A 27,599-nucleotide genomic window follows, 5' to 3' on the forward strand; every position below is an offset into this window, starting at 1 on the left:
CTCTGAAGGGAACTTTAGGCAGCCCCCGATATCCTAGTAATTTAGCTTCCCTGTTCGTGTATACCAAGTCTTCCCACTTACCTTACCTTCCTTCATTTCTCTTAGCAGTGTTGTGGCTTCCCATGAACATTTCTTTAACTACCGTGGTTAAATCAAACACTTAATTGCCTTTCAGATTATCCACAGCATGAGGGCAGAGACACAAATGATCATTGTGTCACTGTATCCTGAAAATTGCTGCATTTATTGGTTCTAGAAGCTCTCCTGTAGATTGTTTGGGATACTTCCTATACAGAATCATACTGTGTGTAATTACAGGTATTTCCACTAATTCCTATATGATTTAGGTCCTTCTATTTTTCTTGCCTGGTCACTCTGGCTAGACCACCATTACAATGTTGTATGGCAGGGAGAGAAAGAACACCTTATCTTGAGCTGGTAGACCCAAATGCCACAGACTGAGTGGCTTGACCAGCAAACATTAACAGCTCACAATTCTATACACCAATGATGGCTGAGATTAGGTACCAGATAGAGAGTTTAAGGGTACAGTCCTTCTTGGTTTGCAGAAACAAACACCCGAGAGAAACCCTGTTTTATCCTCACATGGAAACGGTAGCTCTCTGGTCTCCTCTTGTAAGGGCACTAATCCCATGAGAAGAACTCTACACTAACTGTCTCATCTAAATGTATTTACATTTCAAATGTCTAACTCCAAATACTGGCTTTGCGCTTCAACTTTGAATTTTGGTGGAACCAAAACATTCACTTCACTGTACTAGGCATTCTTGCCTTAGCTCTGACTTAGGGGGTAAAGGTACTGGACTTTCATACGCACCTTGACTATACTTGACAAGCCAGTCATCGTGAAGGGTATGTTCTCTAACTGACTGTGCCGTGGACAGCCCCACAGCCATGTACACATAGAGCCAGCAGTAACTGAACTCAGTGGACTGAAAAATAACAACAGGAAGTCAGGAGGAGGAAATGGGAGATATCTGAAAGGAGTTGGAAAGGGAGGGGTTGTGAAAATATTAAAATTGTATTCATGTATGAAAGTCTCAAAGAATTGATACAATATATGTTTAAAAAGAAATCATACTTGGTGTCATCAATTGAATATTCATTTGGTAGTCTTTATTACTTCTGTAATGCATCATTTTTCTTTAACATTTAGTAAAGTTTGTCAATATTTTTTCCTGAAAAAAGTTCTTCTAATGTACTTTTTTCTTTATTGTATCATAAATTCAACATATGCAACCACCTGAGATTTATCCTATTAACCACGTAACTTTCTACCTCCACCAGTTGGATGATTAAGTCTACAGTCTTTTTTTCAGTAAGTCATGAATATACTTGGGCTGCCTGGCTAACATCAGGCTGCTCATGCTGCAGTACAGCCAGCTTTTGGACATGGTGTGGTTTCTAACAGGCTCTGACCCAGAATTCTTACTTAAACTCATATCCCCTTCTTGCTAGTGACTTGGGACAGGCCTGTGTCCATACCTGAAAGATGAAGCCACTACAACTTGTCCTACCTAACTGTAAAAATTCTGGGCAATTATGATGTACTATAAAGTGACAATTACAGTGAATTTAGAGACTCTGACCACCAAGATAATTATCTCAATTTCTTGCCTACAACAAAAGTTTTTAATAAAATATTTTAACATAATGTGGCCAGGTAAGCAAATGAAGACTGTATTACCTCACTCTGATCCTAGCCTGCACTACTGAGACTAGTCTTTAGCAATTCATCTCCAAAAAAATATAAGTGAAACTCCAAAATCAAAAATAAAGATTTCCTCACCAATGAACAACTAGTGTTTAATAGAACAAGTTGAGAAATTTTTCATGTATAGTATACCATTACATGTATAAACATCAGAAGGAACTTTTTATATTATCATGATGGATGTATATTCAGTTGGTGAAATAGAAATGATTCACTATTCCAACCATTATTGTGTTTTCAAATTATTTGTTTACTTGTTTGTGTGTATGAATGTTTTGTCTGCATGTATGTATGTGCACTACATGCAGATCTGGTGTACAGTGTCAGAAGAGGGCATCAGATCTCCCCAGAACTGCAATTAGGAATGGGTTGAGAACCACCATGCTGGGAACTGAACCAGGTGCCCTGGGAGAGCAGTAAGTGGTCTTACCCATCTCTCCTACCCCTCAAATACTACTTCTCACTACAAACACTGCAGTTAGGATAAGCCAACCAGCACAGAACTAACAGTTCCTAAGGTGAAGCACTCCTGACTGCTCCCCAGAGGACATGTGATGCAGACTGCGTTTCAGAAGAGCAGAATGCCTCATTATCCTATTCTCACCTGGAAAGGCCAATGCCACCTCTCTAGTCTTTTTACCCCTTCTACAAGGAGCACATCTCTTCTGTATCCTGCCTATATGAAAGTAACTTCCAGTGTTTTTTCCTTAGCCCTTTCTTCCAGTGTGGCAACTCCCCCAAGCTTGACCTCAGCTGTTGTTTGCTGAATGACTGCATGGCAGCACAGCCCTATCCTCCTAAATCCCAGGTATGGACCTTCAGTTTTAGAATTTATCTGATCTATTTTTGAAACAGGGTCTCTCTCTGTAGTCCTGGCTGGCCTGGACCAGGCTGGCCTTGAACTCACAGAGATTCTGCCTACCTCTGCCTCCCCAATGTTGGGTGGGATTAAAGGCATGTGTCACTAAGCCCAGCTGACTTACATGTTTGTAAAATGGAAAAGATAATTTAAAAGAATGCTGCTATGTATCACATTGGTATCGGAACCCAGCACAGCAGGGTCTCATAACAAGCCAGCCTGACTTTGTATTGAAGTTTTGAAAGAAGATGGTCCAAGAATGGAGTTGTAGGAGAATTCCAAGTGCTTGTGAGATACTCTAAGAAACCAAGAGTCTGTGACCTCCATTTCTCCAAAAACATAGACTTGTTCCTGGATTGTGCCTTTGAGTTTGCTTTAGATTATTCACTACAACTGGCTACAGTTATCTGTGTATACACCTCTATGGAAACACACGTTTTGTCATGTATGGCTTGCCTACCCCGTACGGCTTGTTTTTGTGATTGGATGATTACTCATGTGGCTCTTCCTAACCCTCAGGGTAAAAATGTCTGATGTGCTGACTAAAGATGGCCATGGCATGAGCCTTCAATCTTCTTCATTTCTTGGCTCCACTCTCCCAGATCCCTTTAGCCACCTTTAGAGCAGTGAAGGGTTCAGCGATGTACAGACTCGGGAATAAAACATCTCCTATGCCTCGTTCATTGTTTCTTGAAATCTAAGCCATTTCTTGTTCACAAAAGTATACAAGAAAGCACACTCCTACCATGGCCTACGTGTCAGAGCATGAGTGTAACAATCAGATTAAAAGTCCTGGCCCCAGTGACAGGTCAAGCTAGAGAAGCAGGGCCAGCCTTCAACAATTACACATGGCACTGATGGTTAAACACTATATTGCCATCAAAACGGTTTAAAATGGTTTAAAAACTGGTGACGGTTCCCTCTATTTACAATGAAGGATTTTCTTGGTACACTAAAACTAACTAGAGTTGCTTAAATGAAGCTGCGGATCCAAGCCTCACTACACAGCTCTTCACTTTCACATAGTCTTCGCATTAACTTGCTTAAAATATTCAAATATTTTCAGATATTAAATCATATTTGGATATAATTTGAATAAATTAGTGTCTATGAACTATTTTATTTAGGGGTTCTACATAGGATTCATTTGGCAAATATTTCACAGTATGGCATAGTGCCGGTATGGGAGTGAGCAGACGATGGCAACAGTGGTGACCCAATGATAATTTTAATCTAAGATAATGAGATGGTTTCAATAAAGAGGGGAGAGGCAAAATAATTTACAACAGACTAAACCTGAGCACAGTATCAACCCCAGAAAATCACAGCCTTGTTTCTGGCATCCGAAGTCTTCAGTTTAAAATGCTCAGATTAGAGTAAATGAGATGCAAGTTTGACTTTTCTGAGGCAACCCTGGCAGTGTCATAGACTGATGTCAGGAACAGTGAATGGGGACTTTGAATCCAAAGCTACTCTGTGTGTGCCACAGCTTGAAGAAGCCATTTTTTTATATGTTATCTTAGAGAGTTAGCCTTTAGTAACATCAGCAGTGTTTACCGTTTAATATTATATTGCTTTGTTCTGTTTGGGTATTTGACAAAGTCTTTCTATGTAGCCCTGGCTGTCCTGGAACTCACTATGTAGACCAGACTGGCCTCAAACTCACAAACACACAAAAATTCTGTGAGAAAAAAGGTACTACAATTCTTAAAATACTTGGTCATAGGAGGACATAAGCTGTCATGTGCCTGTGGTTGTGGCAGGACTTGGCTAACCCATAAAGTACAGTTCAGTCTCTAGCACCCTATAAAAAGAAAGACGGGCGCGCTGGCACACACCTGTGGTCACGGCACCGGGAAGGCAAGCACAAGCAGATTCCTGGAGACCACTGGCCAGCCAACCCACCTTCTTGGTGTGTTCCAGATGACTCTCTCAGTAAATACCAAATAAGTACATCTCTCAAAAATACCAAGGTGGATGATTTCTGAGGATTGGGACCCAAGGTTAACTTGGTCTCCCCATCGTAGTCCCACAGAGAAATGAATGAACTAATAAATTAACGAAATAACTGGAAATTCAACCTTTCATTAGACTGTCATTCCCCCCAACCTCCATTTTCTTGCTGTAGAAAGAGGGAAGCAGTAAGCATTTTACTTTGTCTTATGGACAGGCAAGGTAATGAAGTTTCCAGTGAGACAGCCCCATCTTGTGGACTTCCTGAACACTGCAGGAGGCTTTCACTAGCATCTCGCCTCAGCATAGAAATAAGCCAGCACACTGGTTTAGTTTTTCTTGTTTAAGAGACTTAACAGTTTGATTTGTAAAGGTATATCTTAAGAACTTTACAAGGTCTTTAAGACCGTATGGCTCTTCAATAATTAAGAGTTCTTTAAAATACATAATGACATAATTTTTTTCCACATTGCGAAATACATTATGAACCTGACATAAATATTTTTTTTACATATTCAATGTATTTCTACAAATTAAAGCATATTTCAGAGAAACTGGCTTTCCTGTTTGTATCCAATAGTTTTGGTTAATATTCTTCAGTTTTGTGTTAATGCTATTAACACAAGACTTTAGAGCATTTACAGTTATTTCTTAGTTCCTCTACCAGCATAAAATGTTAACAATGACATCATGAATTTATGCTGTGAAAATACTTTTAAAATCAACTTATCCTATTAGAAACAAAACAAGATCTGGAGGCACAGCTTGGCAGTACAGTGCACACAGTGGGCCCTAGAAGTCTGATTCTCAGGTAGTCCTGTCTATAGCCACTCAATGAACATAAAAGTGTAAAAGCTTAAACAAAGCCTCAAAGAACACAGAACCTTCTGGCACTTTCCATGCCTGACCCGCAGCAGCAACCAAACACAACCATAGCTGAATATTTATGTGAGGTTTCTGTAATTTGTAAAAGTATGCATTTTTTAACAGGAAGGATAAATTTCACCTTCTAGAAAGTTTGTACCTGAGTAACATTCCTACTGATACATATTCTAAATATTCATATGCATGTCACTGAGAAATTAAAATACATCTGAAAACTGCGTTTCCATCTCAGACCCACAGCTGTCTCCTGCAGCTACAGAAGCCTGTCCACAAATAGGCTGGAGTAACTCCAGATGCAGCTCAGGGATCATAACTCCTACTCTCTAGTTCCCATGGCTATGCAGAGCACGGCCATGGGATGCTGGGCAAAGTGCCCAGTACACTGCATGGCATCTCCCGAGAGCGGCTCAGACACCTACAGTAGTGTTTTTCCTTAGTGTACACCCAGCACACGTCTAACTGTAAACAACTGTTAATGACCCTAACAGAATCAAAATAATTAGCATAGCAAAATGGGGTCACCTGAGTCACACATGACCCTTATTGACTTTGTAGGATTGTTTATTAATTTTTGGTATTTTGTCACACGGTCTTGCTATGTAGTCTAGACTGGCCCTGAACTCATAGAAATCCTCCTGCCTTCACCTCCTGAGTGCTGGGATTACAAGCATGTGCCATCATACCTGGCTACACTGACTTTAAAAGGACACTGGTGATCATCCTTATTGGGAAAGACCTGTCTCAAAGTATCAGGTGCAAAAAGTCTACAACCCATAGCTTCACCACAAGCTTACAAATATAAGAACCTAGAAGCAGCAACTTGGTTACAGGCTACAGAAATGCTGCTGTGATTTTAGTGTCACCTGTCAAAAGCAAGAAGCCACAAACTTGGAAAGTAAGTATGTAGTCACCAGGCATAGTGGGCTTCAACCTTACAATAAGCCCGGCACAGGGATCCACCTTCATAACAATAAAAGATGTGTTTCCCCACATTCAGAACCAATGAAGCATCTGGAGGGTCCCATCCTTAAAATAAAGCAAGGTTTTACTGCTTTCTGACACCTCTAAGGCCCTGTGGGTGCCTTCCTCAGTCCAAGCGCATCATCAGGTTTCCTCACTTTCTCAGAAACACTCCAGCCTACTCTGTACCTTGCATGCCTGTGAAAATGGATTTGGCAGTGCATAAGGAAGCTTATTGTCTTAAAGAGGAAAAAATACTACAGAAAGACCTAAGCAAATCCCATGGCAGTGCCTATGAAGGAGCATGCCAGTGAGGGACATAAAGAACCTGCAGTGGGAGGAGGGGTGCTTTAACACAGGCTTCCCGCCTTTATGAGACCAGAAGAATGAGGTAGGAGTTGGGAGAGTGAGCCAGAAAAAGAGCAGATGGGAAAGCATAAGGTCAAAAGAGAAAGCTGAAGGGGATAGGAAAAAGCCATGTGGGACGCTTGGACTCCAGTACAAACCTGATTCCCACAGAGAATTTTGGACAGTTATTTTCCCTTATCCTTAGTGGCCACTGTGTTGCTCATTTATTTATGTATTTATCTTTATGTGATGGGTGGTTTGCCTGCCGGTATGTCTGTACACCACCTGTTGCACAGTGCCGGGAAAGGCCAGAGGAGGGCTCTGGGTCTCCTGAGACTGATTCTACAGATGGTTGTAAGCCTCCCAAAGGGGCTTGAACCCAGGGCCTCTGGAAGAACCACAGGTGATCTTAACCACTGAGCTGCCTCTCCAGCACCCAAAGTTCACATTTTGAATACCCATAAACCAAATTCAATATTACTCCCAAAGCTACCAATTAATTGTACTACCTACCAGACTGCTACCAAATCCTCCCACCTACTAAAATCTACTTGGCTGTCACCGCTGTCATCTCAGTGAGAACTGTCATACCCACCCACAGCCAGCACTACTCCTCACCTCCCTAAGTCATCTTTTCATTCTGTCCACTGGACTGCTGCTAATCAATCACATTATTTACATTTTGTTGAAGTGTAGGACTCTCTGGGACAGGGATCTCAGCCAGCTTTGCACATGGGTATCCTGCAAATAGTATCTGTTCATAACAGGCTCCCATCAACTACTTCCTGGCAGGCAGTTCTCTGTGAGTTGAAGGCCAATCTCAAAGTCATAATTTAAGGATGCTCACATATAAAGGAGAAAGGCTTGCATAATTCACCCAAGTGATAACAGGTGGGAACAGAAATGAAGGAAACATGGAGACTGGAGAGTTCTAAGAGGAGCTAGGGATATGAGATAAAATCAATGAAGGTTTTGAAAGCTTTGGGTAATAGCAGAAAGCGGGATAAGACATGATGTCTGTCTGTTAAAATATGACTAAATAACTTAAAGATATCATATAGATCCATAAAGATTGTATACTAATGTCCAAGGTTACTCGGCAAACAGCCATCTATGAGATGAAAAATGACCATCATTCTTAAACTCCCTTGCACCTATTCAGTTCATTTTAAAAATCCAAGACTACCAAAATGATGTTACCCCTTATACAAAGTTCTTCTAACCATATCTTGTTGAGAAAAAGATTGTTTGAGTAGTGTCAAAACAGAAATTTAAAACATCATCTCCATGAAAACTACTTAAATTGATCTTTTAAAAGCCTCTATCATTGCTTTAAGGGCCTAAAATGCCAGAAATAAACTTTTATACTAAAATATTTCAATGATTGTCTAAAATGCTGCAATAGAACATAGACAGAAAAATCTTCATCTACAGTTTTTATTTAACTCTCTTCTTACTAAATGTATGTTAACCAAAAAAAAAAAAAAAAAAAAAAAAAACCCTCAGATGATCTAGACAAAGGCTTTTAGCTCAACACATAATTGCAAGAAAATTACAATAATTGTACCAATTAAAATAATCTTGAATGAACAGTATGTCATCTTAATGTTCCAATGGTTTATAGAGGGATCTACTTAATTAGCTGAAATTGCTTTCCAGTGTTAGTATCAAATGTCATTTGTTAAAAGTTGAACAATTTAGAAAATAATTTAACAAAACAATTTTACAAAACACCAAGAACCAACATTTTCTTTTTCAGCTGAATAAAGCAAGCAGATGTGTCATCAGATTGCTATAAAAATAAATGAGGCTTTTTATGGATTAAAAAAAATAAATTTTACTACTAGCGTTAAAAATACTATTTTCTTGATTGTTTTTACCAAAATCAGATTTCTTTAATAAAATAAATGAATATCAATTATATAGTGCTGCTTTTTGTCTGCTGTAAATAAAACTTTTTATTATTCAAATGATAAATACCAAAGAACTCAGCTACGGGTAAGGAGAAACAGATATCTAAATTGTTAGAGTATCTTCCAATAATGGATGGTTTTCAATATGTTGAGCAAACTGTCTTCCTACAGTTCCTTGTTATAAATTATTTTATTTAATTATTTCAAGTAAAAGTTCTTATGAATTTTCAGATTGCTTTCTATACTCTTTTTCTCTTTGTTGGATAACTACATTCTCTGTATTTATAGGCATATTTATTTCTTAAAACAAAGAAAAGAGCCTCAGAGTCACCCTAAATCCCTCCACACAAAAAAAAAATCTTATGCAATATTCTGGTTTTCATAAAAGGGTATAATAATTGCTATTATCTTTAAACTACATGTTAAGCATTTGCTAGTGTGTCTACAAGACATATTTCAATTTAAAAATGGAAAAAAAAAAAAAAAAAAAAACCACTCTCAAAACTCCCTGAGGCTCAGATGGTGGGATGTGTTTTAAAGCAAAGCACAGGCAGGCAATTCTTTCTCTGCAGCTACCTAAGAGAGCAGCTCTGCTCCCCAGGCTCTCCCCACCATGGCAGACCACTGAAATCATGAGCTCAGTGCATGTGCATGCATTCTCTCATATGCTAGATGAACACAGAAAAAGTGCCAGACAAGTGTGTTGGCTGCAGTGGCATTCCAGAGACGTGATCCAGAAGCCTCTGACCTGGTTTGCAGGAATAATCTAGAGAAGTTGGAGATGTAGGCTAGAGAAGCTCTAGGATGTTCTAAGGAGAGCTTATGGGCGATTATGAGAGGAGCTCAAGAAACCAGAATGTTGATAGACACAAGGACAGTAAGCACTGTTCATCGGATGCAGATGCAGAAGATTGTTCTGAAACAGGACTAGAAGGACTAGACTCTAGCAAAGATCCTGTCTATACTAAAAGAGACTTTTAGACTTATTTTATGTGTCTGCATGTTTTGCCTGCATGTGTGTATGTACAGCATGTTTTTGCTGTTGGATCTCACACGACAGCACATGCCTCAGATGCCTGACATGGATCTACAGGATCTCATATTGGCCCTCTGGGTTTTGGTTTTGTCTTATGCTTAATTTTTAAGCCTCTCCCTTCCTTCGGGAAGGGAAATCTTTACTCTGTGCCACTGTAATTTGCAAATCTGTCATTTTCTTTTAGATATTACAGATACCTAAGAGTTTGTCTTGGGTCTCAGAGGAGATACTGAACTTCAACAACTAAACAATACTGGAACTGTCAGGACTGTGAGGACAGAAGGATCGAATGCATTTCACAGGCTGAGGTGGGCCTTTGGGGGCGGGGTTGTAGTGGAAGGTTAAATTTTTAAAAAGCCTTGTTGAGTGTCAAATTGGCAGGAGTTAGCTGCAGAATGCAGGCAGCAGCATCCCACAGGCTGCAGGCCCAGGCAGGTTAAGAGAAGTAAGCCTGCAAATGCAGATTTTTCTCTCTGCCTTCTGGCCACCCTCATGTGAGTGGTTCTAGTCCTCCATGCTCTCACAAAACAACAGACCACAGCCATGATCCAAAACTAAATCTTTCTTCCCTAAAAATAGCATAGAGAAGAAAACATCAAGCAACTATCTCTCAGAAAAGAGCAGTGGTTTTAGAACAAGAAGTTTCTTTCCAACCCAGAAAACGACTTAACTGAAAAACTGTTTTAAGTCATCCTCTCTCCCACCTCTACACTTGATTTGACTATGTATGCTTTACTTTCAAGCAGAATATAAGTCCTCAAATGCAAGCATTTGGGGGCACATGATAGGCTGTATAAAATTTCCACACATAATCTGAAGAACTCTGCTTTCACCTGTATACAGAAACATAAGACAAAGGGAAGTGAGCGATGAGGCTGATGGAGCAAATAGAGTTAGTGTGAACATTAGAGTCTGCAAAGAGTAGGGGTGTAGTGTTCGTTATAATATTCTTAGTCTTGAAAAGTGGCTTGAATTTGAAAGTATTCTCAAATAGAAAAGACAACTGAACATATGTACATTCTTCATGAATATAACATGCTTTTCTATCTCTCCCTCTGGTCACCCCACCGGTTCCTATAACACAAAACCATAAAAAACAACACATAAGCTCTGTCTCTCAGTAAAGTCACACTGTTGAAGAAATCAACTAGAGTGAACAAAAGAAACTCAAAGAAAGCAACTAAGCTCCCAACCACCTGTTGATCTTGGCTTCTTTAAGAGAAACAAGCTGGGCTGTGTGGGTTAGCAGCAGGATGTGTGACTACCACACACAAGGCTCTGGGAGTTTCAGAATGAGCGGTCTATAGAGTCAGAGAAACCCAGATTAAAATGCCAGCTCTGCTGCATGAGACTGGGTGACTCGGAAAGCAGAGACAGGTGGATCTCTGTGAGTTCGAGGCCAGCCTGGTTTACAGAGTGAGTTCCAGGACAGCCAGGGCTACACAGAGAAATCATCCCTCAAAAAACCAAAAACTAAAAAACAAACCAACCATATACTAACAATATCCCAAGGGAATAAAAATTATAAACTATGAACTATGTTAATATTTTACAACAGTAGTTTCAGTTACAATTTATAAAACTTTACAGGTCCTCCAAGTTATCTTTTTCTAAGAAACAGTTTATTTTATTAGACTAGCAATTGGACCTGAAGCTAGTTTAAGTGTCTGGCAAACAAAATCGTTTGGTTTTGTGACTTTACAAAACCAGTAACTCTTACAACTTATACATTGTAAAGAGAAGACAAGTACAAATGAGTTCCAAGCCCATAGGACAGTAGCTGTGCAGGGGACCCAGGAGCCCAGACTGAATTCAGAAGTAGAGACTCGGCATGCATTATTTGTGTGTTTTAAAACTCAACTCAAGGCGAAGTTAAGGGCAAAGGAGTCAAACCAAATACCTCTCATAGATGGTCTTTAGTGTCATCTGATCAGGGACACCTTCTGTCTCTTCCAGATACAGTATGAGCCATGAGGTCCTGTACGGCCACTGCTCTGTAAGGTTGATCCAGCTGGCTAGCCTGTCCCAGTTGAAAGTTATCTGATTGGCTCTTAGTAACCGCCCTTTGAGGAATATGTAAACATTTAAGAATTAGTATGCATACTAAATAAAACATTTAGCATACTCACAAATAACTGGTCTTTAGAATTTGAAATCTTTGGCATTTGATTATAATACAGACTTAAATCTACTTGGTTTCTAAAATCCAGTTTTTAAAGATCCAGAGAGCATGATGGCAGACACTAGTAACCCTGGCACACAGGAGGCTGAAGTAGTGTATGACAAGTCTGAGGCTAGCCTGAGCTACACAGTGAAAGGCTGCTCAAAAACTAAACCACAAAACAAAACAAAACACCACAGTGGTCCTCAGTAAGGACTTCTCCTTGGACCTCAATGGGACCCACACATACTGGTATATCTTTGCTGTGTGATGCCACTGACCTCCCTTCTTCCTTACTGGGACAGATCACATCAAAAACTACCAACCTAGGTACAGTGTATGTAGAACTTGTTATTTGTACATTGAATGAAATGGCCCTGTTTGTAGGGTGCTTGGAGGAGTAACTCAGCATTCTACCTCAGGACAGGACAACTGCGATCCTCAAGCTTCAGAGTCCAGGGTTCCTCCCACTGTACCCTCACCCTGACTTGACAGCACTACAAACTGAGGCTTGGCTCTTAATTGAAAAAATCCCCCCAGTTTTATGGCAATTCTCTTTCCCTGCACTCTCATCACAAAGACAACTCCTCATCTGGTGCCCCCCCCCAACACCCTCACTCTCCCAATTGTCCCCACCGAGTTTCCCAGCAGGTGGAGTCTGCTCTGCTGGATGGCTGACAGGATGCGACTCTTTCATCCCAGTGAGCTATGACACAGGTGTCTACCAACTATGAATGCCATAGACTTATCATAAACACTGGTGCCACAGCTTTCCTAAGAAGCACTCACTCAGCATAACAGACAATAAATCCAATAAGCAAACAGAAACCTATGGAATAACCGCAAACATTTAACTAAATGGGTCTTTTTGTGGGGGGCAGCAAAAACGAAAGGCTGAACACTAAAATAAGTTTGACAATATACTTTTGTAGAAGGCCGAGTTTTTGTCTTTTTAAATATAGGGCCTCATGTTGCCCAGCTGGCCTTAGCTTCCTGATCCTCCTGCCTCCCCTTCTAGAGTGCTGGGATTACATATGTAAACCTCCATATCCAACTTACTAAGTTGCCCAGGCTAACCGTGAACTTGAGATCCTCCTGCCTCAGCCTTGTGAGTAGTTAAGATTTTAAGTCTGTGCTCCCAAGCCTGGCTTTAACATTGATAAAGCTATCAGCTCTGGTCTGCTCTAAAGCTCTAAAGCTGTGTAAACAATGTAGGCTCCTTCCTGTGGATTTGGAGCCATAAGGCCCAAGGAGTTGTAACTCTTTAACACCAGTTCCCAATGCTCCCCAGTGTCCACTCCACCCAGGCTCGCCCTCCAGCTGCTCTTGGGGCCCACTTCACAGCCTTTGACTGCTGTTCTTTTGTTTGGAATGCTTCTCACAAGAAGTATGTAAAGGTTGGCTCTAATTTCATTCAGCCCTCTTATTCAGTCACAATTGATCACAGAGCAATCAAACAAATCAGACAAAAAAAAAAAAAAAAAAACAAAAACAAAAACAAAAAAAAAAAAAAAAAAAAAACGCATCTATGAGGTCTCCCACTCCAGAGAGCAGATGGACAAGGGGAGAGTGGGTGACAGTGTTAGAAGATGGGTTTCTGTGGAGCAGGATGAAGCAGGGAAAAGAGAAGAGGAACCATTTCATCTGAGAGGCAGGTGTCTCCTGGAGAAGCTGACACATAAACTAAAACTCAAGCAAGAAAGCCCACTGTCCACACAGCTAAAGAATCCCTACAGGCCGAGTTAGTGACAACTGGTCAAGACAGAAAGCTGAGCTCCAGGAACTGCAGTCAAGGGCGGCCCAGTGTCAAAGAGCAAGAGGAGATGAAGTATTAACTAGCAGTAGTTAGGAGGAAAATCCAGTAAGTGTAGCACTCTGGATGACAAAGGAAGGAAGCACTTCAAAAAGAAGCAACCAACACACTGTGATAGCTGCTTGTGGGCCCAGACAAGGGCGGGGACCTGGCCACTGCATGCTCCACGTGGATGCCACTGGGGAACTGGAAGTGCACTTGTGAGAGAGTCCTGAGAAGGAGGGCCCTGGGGGAATTTGAAAGGATTGGTAGAAGAGTAGTGTGAGAGAGGGGCAGGCAACTCTATCCAGGGTTGCCAGGGACAGGGTCAGGCGCAGAGGCAGAACCAGGAGAACTCCGGGAGGAGGCAGAATTTGAATGAGAGGTATACTGTCTTGCTTACTGTTTCATTTCTACAACACTCAGATTAACTCCAGCATAAGGGCATTTTGTCAAATGAGTGTCTCAGTGTTACTGAGAATATCGGGGAAACAGTTCCATGTCCGACCAGCATAGGAAGGTTGAAGTCTCACTTGAAGGGATTTAACTATAAAAATGTTACATTAGCTATGATCCTACCTATAATAGTTTGTCACGAGCCTTAAACTTACTATAAAGTGCAATTCCAGTTGCCAGATTCACCACTAGGAAATATCAGAAGGGACCAAGCAATATCATGCAAGGAAAGAAGCATTCTATAAGAGACACTGCAAGGGTGTCCAAGACTACCCTAATGCTAATTAGTCTTAGCATATCAAAGAGCAGCACCCACACAAATAATTCAGTATAGCAATTCTCTCTCTCTCTCTCTCTCTCTCTCTTCCTCTCTCTCAGGTTTTTGTGTAGCCCTGGCTATCCTGGAACTTAGGCTGGCCTCAAACTCAGAGGTTTGCCTGCCTCTGCCTCCCGAGTGCTGGGATTAAAGGCATGTGCCACCACTGCCTGGCTAATAATCTCCATTTTATTACAAACATTTTATTCAAAATATCATATAAAAACTAAAACAACATAGCAGTATATAAAAATCTGAATTTCAACATAAATATTAACTGCACTGCTAAATTTACCTTAAATATAAAGCAAAAGACTTAAAATCATGAAATTTTAGTAAATTCCCAAATGCTATCTGATTGTCAACTACTGCTGACATCGACTTAATATAAAGCTGATGGTCACAATGCTCTGTCAGCTTATTGTGGTAACAGGTATGAAACTCCACAGTAGAACATGAGTTCAATGCCTACTACCTCTAAAAATACAAGTAAAGCAAAGCTTATTATCTATCACAGAACATGAAAAACAAAAGTCACCTGTCACAGAAACAATATTGAGTAATCGTCTCATGGTCTGAGGACTGATGTCACTGAACCAATCCTCAGTGACCAGTAGCTTTGTGAGGTCAAAGGACATCTGCCGGGTTATGGTCCTCTGCATCTGTCTTCTGCGGTAAGTATCCTGAAACAGAACACCACCAGTAAGAAAGAGTTAATGTATGCTTATGATAAGAACAACACAATGGGCTGCAGAGGTAACTCAGCAGGTAAGAATAGCAGAATTCACAATATTAACTAATGAAGGAAGTACAGTTACAGCAATGCATGGGATTGCATGTCCACTGAGAGCTATAAAGATGCAGCAATGCATCAGATGCATGCTCTCTGAAACCTGTACAGATGCAGCAGTGTATCAGATGCATGCCCATTGAGAGCTACACAGTTGCAGCAATGCATGGGATGCATGCCCATTGGGAGCTGTATGGTTAGGGAAAGCTTAATGTCAAGATGAGAAGTGAATAGAACTCCATAAAGAGAATCTTGGTCAAACTCCATGAAGCCCCCATACTAGAGGAACCCTAGAACGATAAAGCAAACATGCTCCTGCATGGTCCTAGGAATCCAGCATCTTTCTTTTTAAGCTGTTTTAAAGTGTTAACACAGTTTTCTTCCAGGCACAGCCATTCTTAACTTTCCTCACATCTCCTCAAAGAGTTTCAGGCACTCTGAAGAGAGGGCTGAAGTGGACAAGGATCCCATCTCTTAAGAGAAAAACAGACACAACAGCAGCATACACTCCCATGTCCTAAAGTATGGGATAGGTGAATGCAACCACAGGTACCCAAGAGCCTGGACTCCCAGGAGAGAAACTCAAAATGCTGCCATACATTTCCCCCTGACTTTAGCTGTATCAACTATCACTCATAGTAACTTTGAATTCGTATCTGTAAAGCACATGGGCACAAAACCAGAGACACAAGGCTTAAATGGTAATGCCCAAATAGCAGCAAACCAGAAAATAAATAAATAAATAAATAATAAAGACAATGCCAATATAAGCCCATGTCAGCCACCCCTAAGCAACACTATCAGCAAAGCTTCTCTGCAGCCAGACATCATCCCACTTTACAAACCTAAATAAATACACCTACATTTCTGCTGTACAAATAAGATAGATGGACCAGAAATCCAAGAACACTGGGAAGGGCCCAGAATCACATGTGGGTGTGGAGACTACAAAACAGACTGGCAAATGTTGGGCAAGGAGGATGAACCTGAAGAGGTAAAGGTGGAGTTGGCACCTGCTCTGGAATGAATGCTAGGACGCAGTCATTTGCTGGGCTATGAAATCTTATGAGTCACTGGGTAGTGTCGGCACCTGACCTGGGAAGCAGCTGCAGAGGATGGAGACCCCTCCCAGTTTAAGGCTACTGCTTCTCCAGATATGGAAGTTTTGAGGCAGCTGACACCAGAAGGGAACTCAGCACCGATATTGATCTCAAGAGCTTAGCACTGTGTCCACAGAAGAGTATTAGTAGGCACTAACTTAATTTTATTTGAGTAACTGCTAACAAAACACAATCAGCGTCAAGGTATAGCTAAGGGGCAGAATACATGCCTAGTGAGTTCATGGTTCGGGGGTTCATGTCTAACACTAAGGAAAACTCAATCACATATTAAGTTAATGGCCCGAAGGCTCCTTACCCTCCTGTTGAGGGCCGTTTTGCTCCCGAGCTTTGTCATCTCCCCAAGGCTGTTCTGTGAGACTCTTCTGTCAGCATCCTCCTGGATCCCTGGAAGAATGCATCCAGACATCACCCTGTGGTTTAAATGAGTCCCCCAACCTCAGGTGTTCTTACACCAGTTCCTAGTAAGTGGCGCTGTCCAGGAGGTTCAGGGGCTGAGGCCTTGCTGGAACAAATGTGCCATGGGAGGTGGGCTTTGAGGGTTTAAGGAGGCATACCAGTTTGTGTTTTCTCTGTTTCCTGTTTAGAGTTTAAGATGTGAAATCTCTACTTGATACTTCAGCTGTCAAGCCTTCCACCATGCCTGCCCACTACCATATGTCCCTATCATCATGGTGCTGGACTCTCATCTCCCTGGAACCACAGCCCAAATAAACTCTTCCTTCCTTCTATAAGTTGCCCTGCTCATGGCAGTCCATCACAGCAACAGAAAAGTCACTAATTCAAGCACTGTGTGCACAAAGTTGTTTCATGTGATATTAAAGGGATGTAAAATAGCAACATTTTTCAAGGTAAACAGAGACTATAAAAACCTTCAAGACTATTTCAAGTTCAAGCACTTTAGGATTTGATACCTACCTGTGGTGTCTGGGCATGAAATGTCCCCATTTGTTGCTGAAGTTACAAGATACTTTCTTGCATTGCTAAGGCCACGACTATTAAGGAAAACTGGTAAATGAACTATATTGCGCATATAGTCGTGTCCATTTATATTTGAATCACGAAGCACACTGTTCAGGTTCTGGTTGATGGCCTTTATAATAATGTGTGGATCGCTTGCAAAAATGGCAATAAAGGGGCCTTTTGAAAATAGAACTCGGACCTGCGGCAGAAGAAAGGCATGGACATTACACAAATTTTAAAATTACACAAAATAGTATCTTTTTAAAATCTGTACTATCCTTAGCTGGGCAGTGGTGGTGCATGCTTTTATGCTAGCCCTTGGGAGGCAGGGGCAGTTAGATCTCTGAGTTTGAGGCCAGACTGCTCTACAGAGCTAGTTCCAGGACAGCCAGTGTTAATTCAGGGAAATTTTGTCACCAATGACAAAAACAACAAAGAAAAGAGTTAATGTGGTTTCTGTTTCAGATACCTGCAGCCTATACAAAAGGAATCTTCTGTGAATACACAAGAGATCCTGGACACACCCATCTCTGCCGTTTACCGTTGTGTTTATAACGCACCTTAGATTGCCTGTGTTCTGCTTTTTAACACAAAACTATAAATTTTATAGGTTCCCTCTGTCATGTCAGAATATAAACATGATTGTCTGTAGGGCTGAGTCACACTCACCATTGAGAGATGCCCCACAACTTAATCATCTGCTGTAATTATTTAAATGTTCTTCATTAAACACTTACTACTGCAGGATTTCTGCATTTAAAAAATTAGTTCTTTTTATAAAAGGGAAACTCATAAGAGAAACCAGTATTTCTTAAATCAGAAGCACAGTTTCCACCCCAGTTGAGATCATAGTGAAATCATGCATCCTATGTGGCCACAGTGACAAGTTTGGGGACAGGGAGACGTACGGTGTCCAGCATCTGCAGGACCTTGTCCTGCTCGCAGGCATCCAGGCCATCGATGATGACCACCAGCCTTGTCTGGTTCTGAGTGAAGCTGTCAATGGTTTTTGCCATCTTGGCCATCAACTCCACCTCACACTTCAGGACCTGCACAAAACACAGAAGATACAAGACTTTGAAGCACGTGAGAAAGCCATCCAACAGGAGAAGAAATCCAGAGTTCCTGCTGCCAGAAGTGGTCCCACATAAACTGTAGTAAGGTTTCAGTTCACGAGGAAACACTATGATGGGAATTTACAAAGGACAGAATGGGTTGAAAGACTTGCTTGCCAAAATCACAGACTCTGAAATGACAAAAGACTTGGGACTTCTACCCAAGAGACCTACTGACTGCTGCACTTCTCTTGGCTCTTTGGTGACATCTAGTTTTTAACAAAGCTAAATATACTCATACCATTAAAGTCCAGGAATTATAATCCTTGGTATTTACTCAAAAGAGATAAAGACTTATGCCTACACAAAAACCTAAACACAGATATTTATAGCAATTTTATTCATAACTGCTAAAATTTAAATCAACAAAAATAATTCCAGTAGGTAACTGAATAAACATACACTCTTCATCCAAGCAAAAATATTATCCAGGCTTAGGAAGCAATGACATTTTAAGCTATGGAAGGGAACATAAATGCCTATTATTAGGTCAAAGAAGCCACTCTGAAAGAGCTACATGCTACACAGTTTCAACTACATGGCATCCTAGAATATAGTAAACTTACCAGCATTTGACTGGGGCTAGGAGAGACAAAAGGCTGAGCAGGTGAGGCAGGGGCTTTCCTGGCAGTAAAATACTATAACCATGGGTATGTTATCAAAGATTTATGCAAACCCAAAAAATATGCAACACCAAGACTGAACCTAGAGTAACTGGGGACACTGTATCTGACTACGACATGCCAATGCAGGTCCATCAACCAGAGCAACTAGAGCACTCTGGTGACAGGCATTCTAACAGCAGCTGTGCATGTGTGCTAGCACAAGACAGATGTGTTACATCTAAACTCTCCTATAAACATTACAAACTAATTAAACTAAACTAAATGCAACAGACTTGGGCATGTAGCTGAGTGGTAGGGTGCTTGCCTAGTATTCACAAGGTCCCAGGTTCAGTCCCTACACTGAACAAAGAAAAAAACCAAAACAACAACAACAAAAACTTCAAGGTAACCCATGGCCAGTGAGCAGCATATTCTGCCTACAACTTCCAATGGGGATCACTCACTTTCATGAATCCTTCACTTTTCAGTTTGTGCAGTTTGGAGGCAGCATTGTGGAGGCGTTTTCGCTGAGAATTCAGGAGAGAGTCCAGCACTTGCCACCACGTCCGGCAGTTCAGAACAAAGGCTAACCCCACGACAGACGCGATTGATATGAGGACAGCATTCACTGTCAGATGTTTGGGGTCAACTCTGAATATAGCCAAAAGAGTAATTCCAGCAATAATGCAGCCCACGATGAAAAGAAAGATGATAAAAGATGGGAGACAGCACGTTTTTTTCCATTTCTTTTTACCTGAAATAGAACATATAGTATTGAGAATTATTACAATATCATTTACCCAGAAGGCCATAATCTTTATGGTCAAGAGGTTCAATGGTCTCTTGAAGACAAATGAATATATATTCCCTTCCTCATCCCTAGAAACACAGCAGGAAGGAGGGAGGGAGGGAGGGAGGGAGGGAGGGAGGGAGGAAGGGAGGGAGGGAGAGAGGGAGGGAGGGGGGGAGGCAGTCCATCCTACCCTGAGTCTCTTCGGTCTTGAATACTCGAAAAGTCTGGTAGCCAAAAGCCGAACTCTCTCTCACAGGCATCTGAGAGGGTTGCAATCATTTCAGCCAAAGAAGTCTCTCCACCCACACTGGAGAGTCTGTTGTAATCTGTAAACAAAAACCTTGGGGGAGACCAAGCAGAAAGTTACTCAGCTATCTGATATAGAACTTCTAACTTTATTCTACATTTTCTTTCTTTTTAAAAAGACAGTACCTGTTTCTTCTTTTAAAATTATTTTAAGTCTATGAATGATTTGCCCGAATGTATGTCTATGTACCACATGTGTTCTGGTGTCTACAGAAGTCAGAAGAAGAAGTCTGATCCCTTGGAACTGTGGGTGCTGGGACTCAAACCCAGGTCCTCTGGAAGAGCCATCTCTCCAGCCCCCATTTAGTCTATATTTTATGTCTTTTAAAGTTCTAAGGAGTAGAGCAGAATGTGTGATTACTCATCTACTCTGAGCATGTTGGAGATTCTCTGGGAAAGACACTAATGTGCTAAATGTCTGAGATAGCCAATGTGAAAAGGGAGAGTGATAGCAGAGCTTCACCTCCTATCAACATGGAGGAGAAAGTACTCTAACACCAGCCAGAGAGTGGAGAGGCTAACTGCAGACAGGAATTCAAGCAAGTTTTCTGCTGGAGACTCAGTGCTTAAGAGTGCTTGCTGTTCATGAATAGTTATCATGGGGAAAATTACTTCTTTGTCCATCCCTAATAAAAGAAGAGAGAAAATAAATCCCCTCCAGAAAAAAAAAAAAAAAAAAAAAAAAAGAGTTCTGTGAGAGGTTCAGTTCCCAGCACCCATGTGGCAGCTCACAACCACCTGTCACTTCAATTCCAGGAATCTGCCTCCCTTTTCTAACTGCCATAGGCACCACATGCACAGACATACATGAGGCAAAGCACACATACACATAAAATAAAAACCAATAAATCCTAAAAATTCATAAAATTAAACTCTTCTAATGACTTATTTTATTTATCGCATTAATGTAAACCAAGGATTCAGAAATAATTGTAAAATATCCTTTTCAGAGTTGTTCTTCAAAACAATTGACTTTCTGACATCTATGAATTATTTATTTCTTCATTAATTAACTCTTTCCTTCCATCTCTAAGTTAAATTGTTACCTCAGCCCAGTAGATAAAACATGTTTCAAAATTACAGTCTGGAATGACACTGCTATTATGTGCTCTTAACTGACACAGTTTAGTTGTTCTAACTTCTTCCAAACTACCATCCTATTCATTTAAACTGCTTTAATTTTTCTGCTAAAAAAAAAAGGAACCCTAACCCTAACCCCCTTTAAATTTTCTTCCTTTAAAGAAATTATTTACTTCATTTTTGTGTGTGTGCGTGTGTGTGTATGTACACACGTGTTTGGATGCCTGTGAAGACCAGAAGAGGATTTCAGACCCTCTGGTCCTGGAGTTACAAGTGACTGTTAATCACCCATTGTAGGTGCTAGGAACTAAACTCAGGTCCATGGCAAGAGCAGCAAAAACACTTACCCACTAAGCCATTTCTTAAACTCCAAATATTTTAAGACTTCTCAATTTTAAATCTTTTTAATAGTTAAATTTACATGATAATTATAATAGTCCCTCACCAGGATCAGTCCATGTCTCTCATACAAAATACAAGTGCACCTACTTCAGTCTACTAGAAGCCATCTCTGGCTTATGTATGTCTAACACAATGCAGATGCTATGTAAACACCTGGAATACTGCACTGTTGGGTATCAAGGAGAAGTCTGTACATTTTCATACTGGTGCAATTTTTAAAAGTATTTGTAATCCACACTTAGCTGCATCTACACATGCAGAATCCAGGGATAAAGAAGCCTGGCTATGCTTATAAATTTCCTGTCTTTATCTTTCTGCCTATAATCCTAGCACAGTTTTGATGGTTAGAATGACTTGCATTCATCTCAAATTATGCATATTTTCTTATTGTAATTTAAAACTTCTTAACCTTTTCAGCAGATTTTTAAATCTTTTTGCTAACCCCTGTGGGAGGTTTGTGCTCTTGATTTTCAAGCTTAAGAAACAAACTTACTTTCATCTAAAACCTTATACTTTTCTTTATGCCTTATTGTCCTTTACCCTTCACACTTTAACTCATCGCTTCCTGCTTAAGATGTGCAATAATTTTAGATGCATACAACCATTTGGAGAGATGAAGAAAGAGCAGTGTTTCTGGGGGGGGACGGGGGATTCTGTTCCTTCAAGGAGAAGCCAGACCTTTGATACAGATTTCTTCCTGTTGTAACTCCACCCCAAAGGCCAACATCCTTCCCAAGGTGTCAGCAAGGATAATAGCAGAGGTGATGTATGGCCCCATCATGCAGGGTTACTTAGGGAAACCCTGGGTTTGAACCCTGGCACTGCTCCCAGAAAAGCCCCAAGTTAAGTAGCAGATGTCAAGGAAGAGGGAGAGGTTTCTACACAAATAAAATACCGTAAAAACAAACAGGTTTCTTGTGGGAAAATTAACTCATCTATGGAAATGGGACACACTATGAAGTGTTTCTCAAAGGTACTAAGGCAAGCTTTTGTATTGTTTTTTCATCAAAAAAAAAAAAAAAAAAAAAAAAGACTAAGGTACCAATATTTTTTGGGATATGATGCCTTATAAAATCCTTTTAAATCTCTTGTACATCCTTACTGAAGTTTCTTCCTGTCAAAGGGATGGACTCACCTCACGGGCAAAGCCTTTGTCGTTTGCTCTGGAAGCTCAGGTGGGTTCACAAACATTAGTCTGAAGAGGAGCTCCAGGTAGCCAATGTGTCTTGCCAGTCTGGTACTGAGGGCCCAGGCCCAGTTCCAACTCTCTCCTTCCCGCCGTCCACCAAAGTAAATGACAACTGAAACACACAGGTCAAATCAGTCAGGCCAATTGGTTTGTCATAGTCAATTATCAAGTGAAGGGAAGCTAACACTGTGTAACCATGACCATGTAACTGTGACTATCCACACTGATTCTTAAATACTCCTCCAAGAATTTTCAAGTAACCATCTTGGTGTACAGAGGTGTGTGAGGTATAATGTGGCCTATGAATCCTAAGTGAAAGCCAAGCCACAGAGTCTAGTCTTGTGGGTAGATCAGACGCAAAATAGCCAAGTCTCTTGTGTTTGCAACTGATAAATTCAAACAGTTCATTGGGAACCAATTTATGTACTTGCTTTTTTTTTTTGTTTGTTTGTTTGTTTTGTTTTGTTTTGTTTTGTTTTTGTTTTTTCGAGACAGGGTCTCTCTAGGTAGCCCTGACTATCCTGGAATTCATTCTGTAGACCAGGCTGGCCTTGAACTCACAGAGATCCATCTGCCTCTGCCTCCTGAGTGCTGGGAATAAAGGTGTGGGCCACAAAACAGAGATTCCTAGTCTAATTTCAGAAAAACTAAAAATCATAGTAACAGTCAAACTGTGCAAGAACTGACCAGCACTGGCCATGGAGCCTTCTCTTGAGCAAGGGTCTACTGCAGTATGACAGTCACCACTATTGTAACAGACAGCAGGCCAGACAGGTACACTGGTCCTTAAAGCTACTCCAGCCAGATTTTAACACTGATATTCTAAACCAACTTACAAAGGAGCAAAAAGATCAATTTTTTCAGCCAATTATGAAAATCAAGTATATTTTTAGGAAACATGTTTTAAGTAACACACACACAATGTTATTCTCCATTTTTGAAAAAGATTTTAGGAAATCAAAGACTTACTGAAGAATATATATAAGAGAGCCAGGAAACTCAATGAAACTGCTATGGCGAGATTTGTATCAACTGTAAAAGCAAACACTAGGCCCAGCCCCCCACACAGCAGCAGGGTGAGGAATACTATGAGCCATGAGAACTGGAAAAGGGGCTCGATCTGCTGTCCTGCAAAAGTCTTCATTTCATCTGAAAGAAAAATTAATGTGAAGTTTTACTTGTTCTGCTTAGATGTAACTCATTCTTTAACTTTCCTGTTTTAATATGAGCTTGTACTGAACCCTTAAGTGCCCTAGATAACATTGTTGTTGCTTCACCATTTAAACTAACATTTCCTTTTTAATCAACCTGAGCATCCCATCCTCCGGTGCACACCTACCCTCATCCCCCAGTCTCGAAGATGCATAAACTCTCATGTCCATTATTCTCATCTGTCAAGGTTTTACTGATACTAGGTTTTGTGGTTTGTACCAAATAAAGTATTGCTCACACATGCAAAAACAGAAATAGGACTCTGTCTTCAAAATACACATCACCTCCATTTCTCTTGACCCTTCAGCCTTCCACTGCAGTTCTCAGAGGTACATTAAGTATAATAAGAAACACAGTTATTCTTTCTACAAAATTTGAGTTTATTTTAAATGCACACCATAGCCTGTCCATGAAGAGCCAAAGGTAAGAGTATTATGACAGGGGAGGAGGCCTCTGAAGGCGGAAAGGCCTGGATTATCAGCAAGGACACTTGGTCCTGACCACAGCACAGAGCTCATGGAAGGCCTGCAAACTGACCAGTGTGTGAAGAACCCACTTCACTGCCCACGCACTACCAAGGGTTACACCGGGTGCTGACCCACAACTGAACCTGTTTTACAAAGGAAACATGGAAAGGTGAACTAGAGGGAGAAACACCAACCCCCCCCAAGCAGATGCTGAGACAGGGCAACCACACTCAGAGCTTTTACTGCACAGAACAGTGTTGTCTCCGAGGACTTCATAAAAGCATTTCTTTACCTTCTAGTTTCTTGAGTAAGAAAGACTTCCCACTTCCCCACTGTGCATACAACCCCACACAAATGGGTGGCTGCATGGTGGGTTCACTGAGAATGTCTGCCAGGGCGCTGCTATACAAATCGTAACCAAGCATGTCGCCGTCTGTTTCCGTAGGAGACAAGTGTCCTGTGATTAGAAGCACACCACATCCTTATATTAACAGTGTGTCACTTAAGAAGGAGCACAGTTCTAACCCATTGTTGGGGGGAGGGGCACCTAATCCTGACCATTTAAGTCTCTGTAAAAACAGCTCCAGATTCTTATATAGATACTGTATTTTCAGAAGCATAATGTATGTATTATAAAATACCTATTACTTAATGATAAGATACAATATTCTGAAGCACAGCTAAGGAAAACAAAAAACAAAAACACTGACAATTAGACACAGTTCTCTCTCCTCTGCCATTTATCATGTATTCCTGGGCTGGGGGCACAGCTCTGCAATCTGCAGCTCTGCAATCTACAGCTCTGCAATCTATAGCTCTGCAATCTACAGCAGAGCACTGCTGCCATTCGTGAGCCTTGGGTCCAATCCTTACAGCTAGAGGTGGGAGAAAAGTTCAAGAGACACTTCAACTGCAGAGGCATTTTTTAAAAAATAGAACATATACTGTAAAGTGTTAATGTAGAATATAATAGGCAATCAAGGCAGAATAATTCTTGGTAAAAAGATTTTATGACCAATTCTTCCTACGTTAAGGCAACTCAAACAAACAACACCACCAAAGAGATAGTTATTTTAAAGATTAAAAAAATAATAATAATAAAACAAGAAGATGGAAGATGGGCTGGGGAGATGCTCAGTGTTAATAGGCTTCCAGCATCCACACAGAGCAATTCAAAGGGCCTATAACCTAGTTCCTGGGGATCCAACACTTTCTTTTGGTCTCCACAGGCACACACACACACATGTATGCACACAGGTGCACACACACTTACACACTCATGCACGCACGCACATGCACATTCGCGTGCGTCCCCCCCACACACACACATGCACACATGCAACACACATTCACAAACACAGAAATATCCCTATAAGTAATTGTTTAAATATTTTTTTAAGTGTAAGAACAGCTAGGAAGTGTTTAACATCATGAGCACATGAGAGGCCACATGGGTCTAGGTTGGTCAGAGGACAAGTCAGAAGCATCAGCTCTCTTCTTCCAGCTGGAGCCCGAGTTCCAGGAATCAGGCTCAGGTCACCAGGCTTGACCAGCAGGAGCCTTTATACTTTGAAACACCTTACCAGCCGAGAAACAATTTTTTAAAAAAAAATCTTTCTGTTGGTGAGATGACTAGGAAGACACTTATATACATATAGGCAAAACACTCACAGATAAAATAAAATGAATAAAGCTAATAAAAATCTTTTTTTAAATCTTTTTTGGACCAGGTATGTTGGACCATTTCTTTTCCATATAATTTTACTTAAAATTCATTATTTAAAAATTCAAGTAGGAGTGTTGAGCTGCTTAGAGGTAAAGCTCTTGCCTAGTATTGACAGGGCCCTGAGTTCAACCTCCAGCAAAGCACACATGCACATGAACACAGATATGCACATACATGCATGTACACAGACACACATACATATATGCACACAGACACAACATACTATTGTGCATGCACAGGTTCAGTCAAGGACAAAACTCATCACTTACTGGCTCCAAATATTTGTGTTAAAATGCTTTTCTGGTGGCTGCAGTCAATGTTGTAGGGAGTTTCGCCTGCTTTGTTGGGCCTGTAAAGTAGCCGCCCATCTTTGGGGTTCCTTAAAAGAAGTTCTGCCAGTCTCCGGCTCCTCCCTCGGATGGCAACATGCAGGGGAGTGTCACCTTTCTGTAAAATGGCAGCACAGGCTGAACTTCTTGTCCTCAGGCCAGCTCTAAGGAACACTTTTCATGCCCCTATAAAGCAGACGATCTAGAGGTGCACGTTTTCACAAATGGTACAAACATAATGTGAATTTGGATTTCTGTGTACTACAGTTCCCTCGCTATCTACCAGCACTTCTCAGAAACATTTCCCTCCAGGCTTCTAAGATGCAGCTTCTCTCCCTGCAGCTCACCGTGTGCACCTCCCAGGCCAGGACCCACGCCTCAGTAACATTTCTCCATCACAACAGTCACTGTCCTGGGCAGGACCCATGCCTCAGTAACATTTCACCATCACAACAGTCACTGTCCCGGGAAGGACCCATGCCTCAGCACCATTCCCCCATCACAACAGTCACTGTCCTGGGAAGGACCCATGCCTCAGCACCATTCCTCCATCACAACAGTCACTGTCCCAGGCAGGACCCACGCCTCAGCACCATTCCTCCATCACAACAGTCACTGTCCTGGGAAGGACCCATGCCTCAGCACCATTCCTCCATCACAACAGTCACTGTCCTGGGCAAGACCCATGCCTCAGCACCATTCCTCCATCACAACAGTCACTGTCCCGGGCAGGACCCACGCCTCAGCACCATTCCTCCATCACAACAGTCACTGCCCCAGGCCACTGCCAGCACTTTTCTTCACTAGTTCATGCTCCAGTTCATGGCTTTCTTCTACCAGCTTCCAGGCCAGTCCCCAAGCACTGTGATCAACCCCATCAATCCCTGTAACCTTAATCAAGCATCTTCCATCATGGAGTCTACATTCTCCATTGTGTCATATCTGTCCTCCGTCACTGCAGTATCTCCAGTCTCTTCATCTTTCACCCCTGTCACCAGCTGTCACCTCCCCTACAAGACTCTGCAATCATGAGAGCATTCACAGCCCACACTGAGAAAGACTTGCATTTGTGAGGACCTCTCCAGTCTGC

At 41.3% G+C, this 27,599-nt stretch overlaps 1 protein-coding gene across 1 annotated transcript in view; it reads right to left on the reverse strand.

Annotated features, from left to right (window-relative positions):
- LOC127215305 (kinase D-interacting substrate of 220 kDa-like) overlaps window positions 1-27,599 on the reverse strand; it is a 77,261-nt gene that overhangs the window by 25,497 nt on the left and 24,165 nt on the right. Inside the window, 12 exon segments of the mRNA XM_051175676.1 lie at window positions 11,590-11,752; window positions 14,953-15,097; window positions 16,621-16,709; window positions 17,241-17,484; window positions 18,194-18,334; window positions 19,470-19,759; window positions 19,989-20,032; window positions 20,034-20,138; window positions 22,722-22,887; window positions 23,745-23,924; window positions 24,747-24,911; window positions 26,450-26,627. Coding sequence (XP_051031633.1) covers window positions 11,590-11,752; window positions 14,953-15,097; window positions 16,621-16,709; window positions 17,241-17,484; window positions 18,194-18,334; window positions 19,470-19,759; window positions 19,989-20,032; window positions 20,034-20,138; window positions 22,722-22,887; window positions 23,745-23,924; window positions 24,747-24,911; window positions 26,450-26,627 — 1,910 coding nt within the window.

The sequence above is a fragment of the Phodopus roborovskii genome, unplaced genomic scaffold (genome assembly GCF_943737965.1).
Source record: "Phodopus roborovskii unplaced genomic scaffold, PHOROB, whole genome shotgun sequence".
NCBI lineage: Eukaryota > Metazoa > Chordata > Mammalia > Rodentia > Cricetidae > Phodopus > Phodopus roborovskii.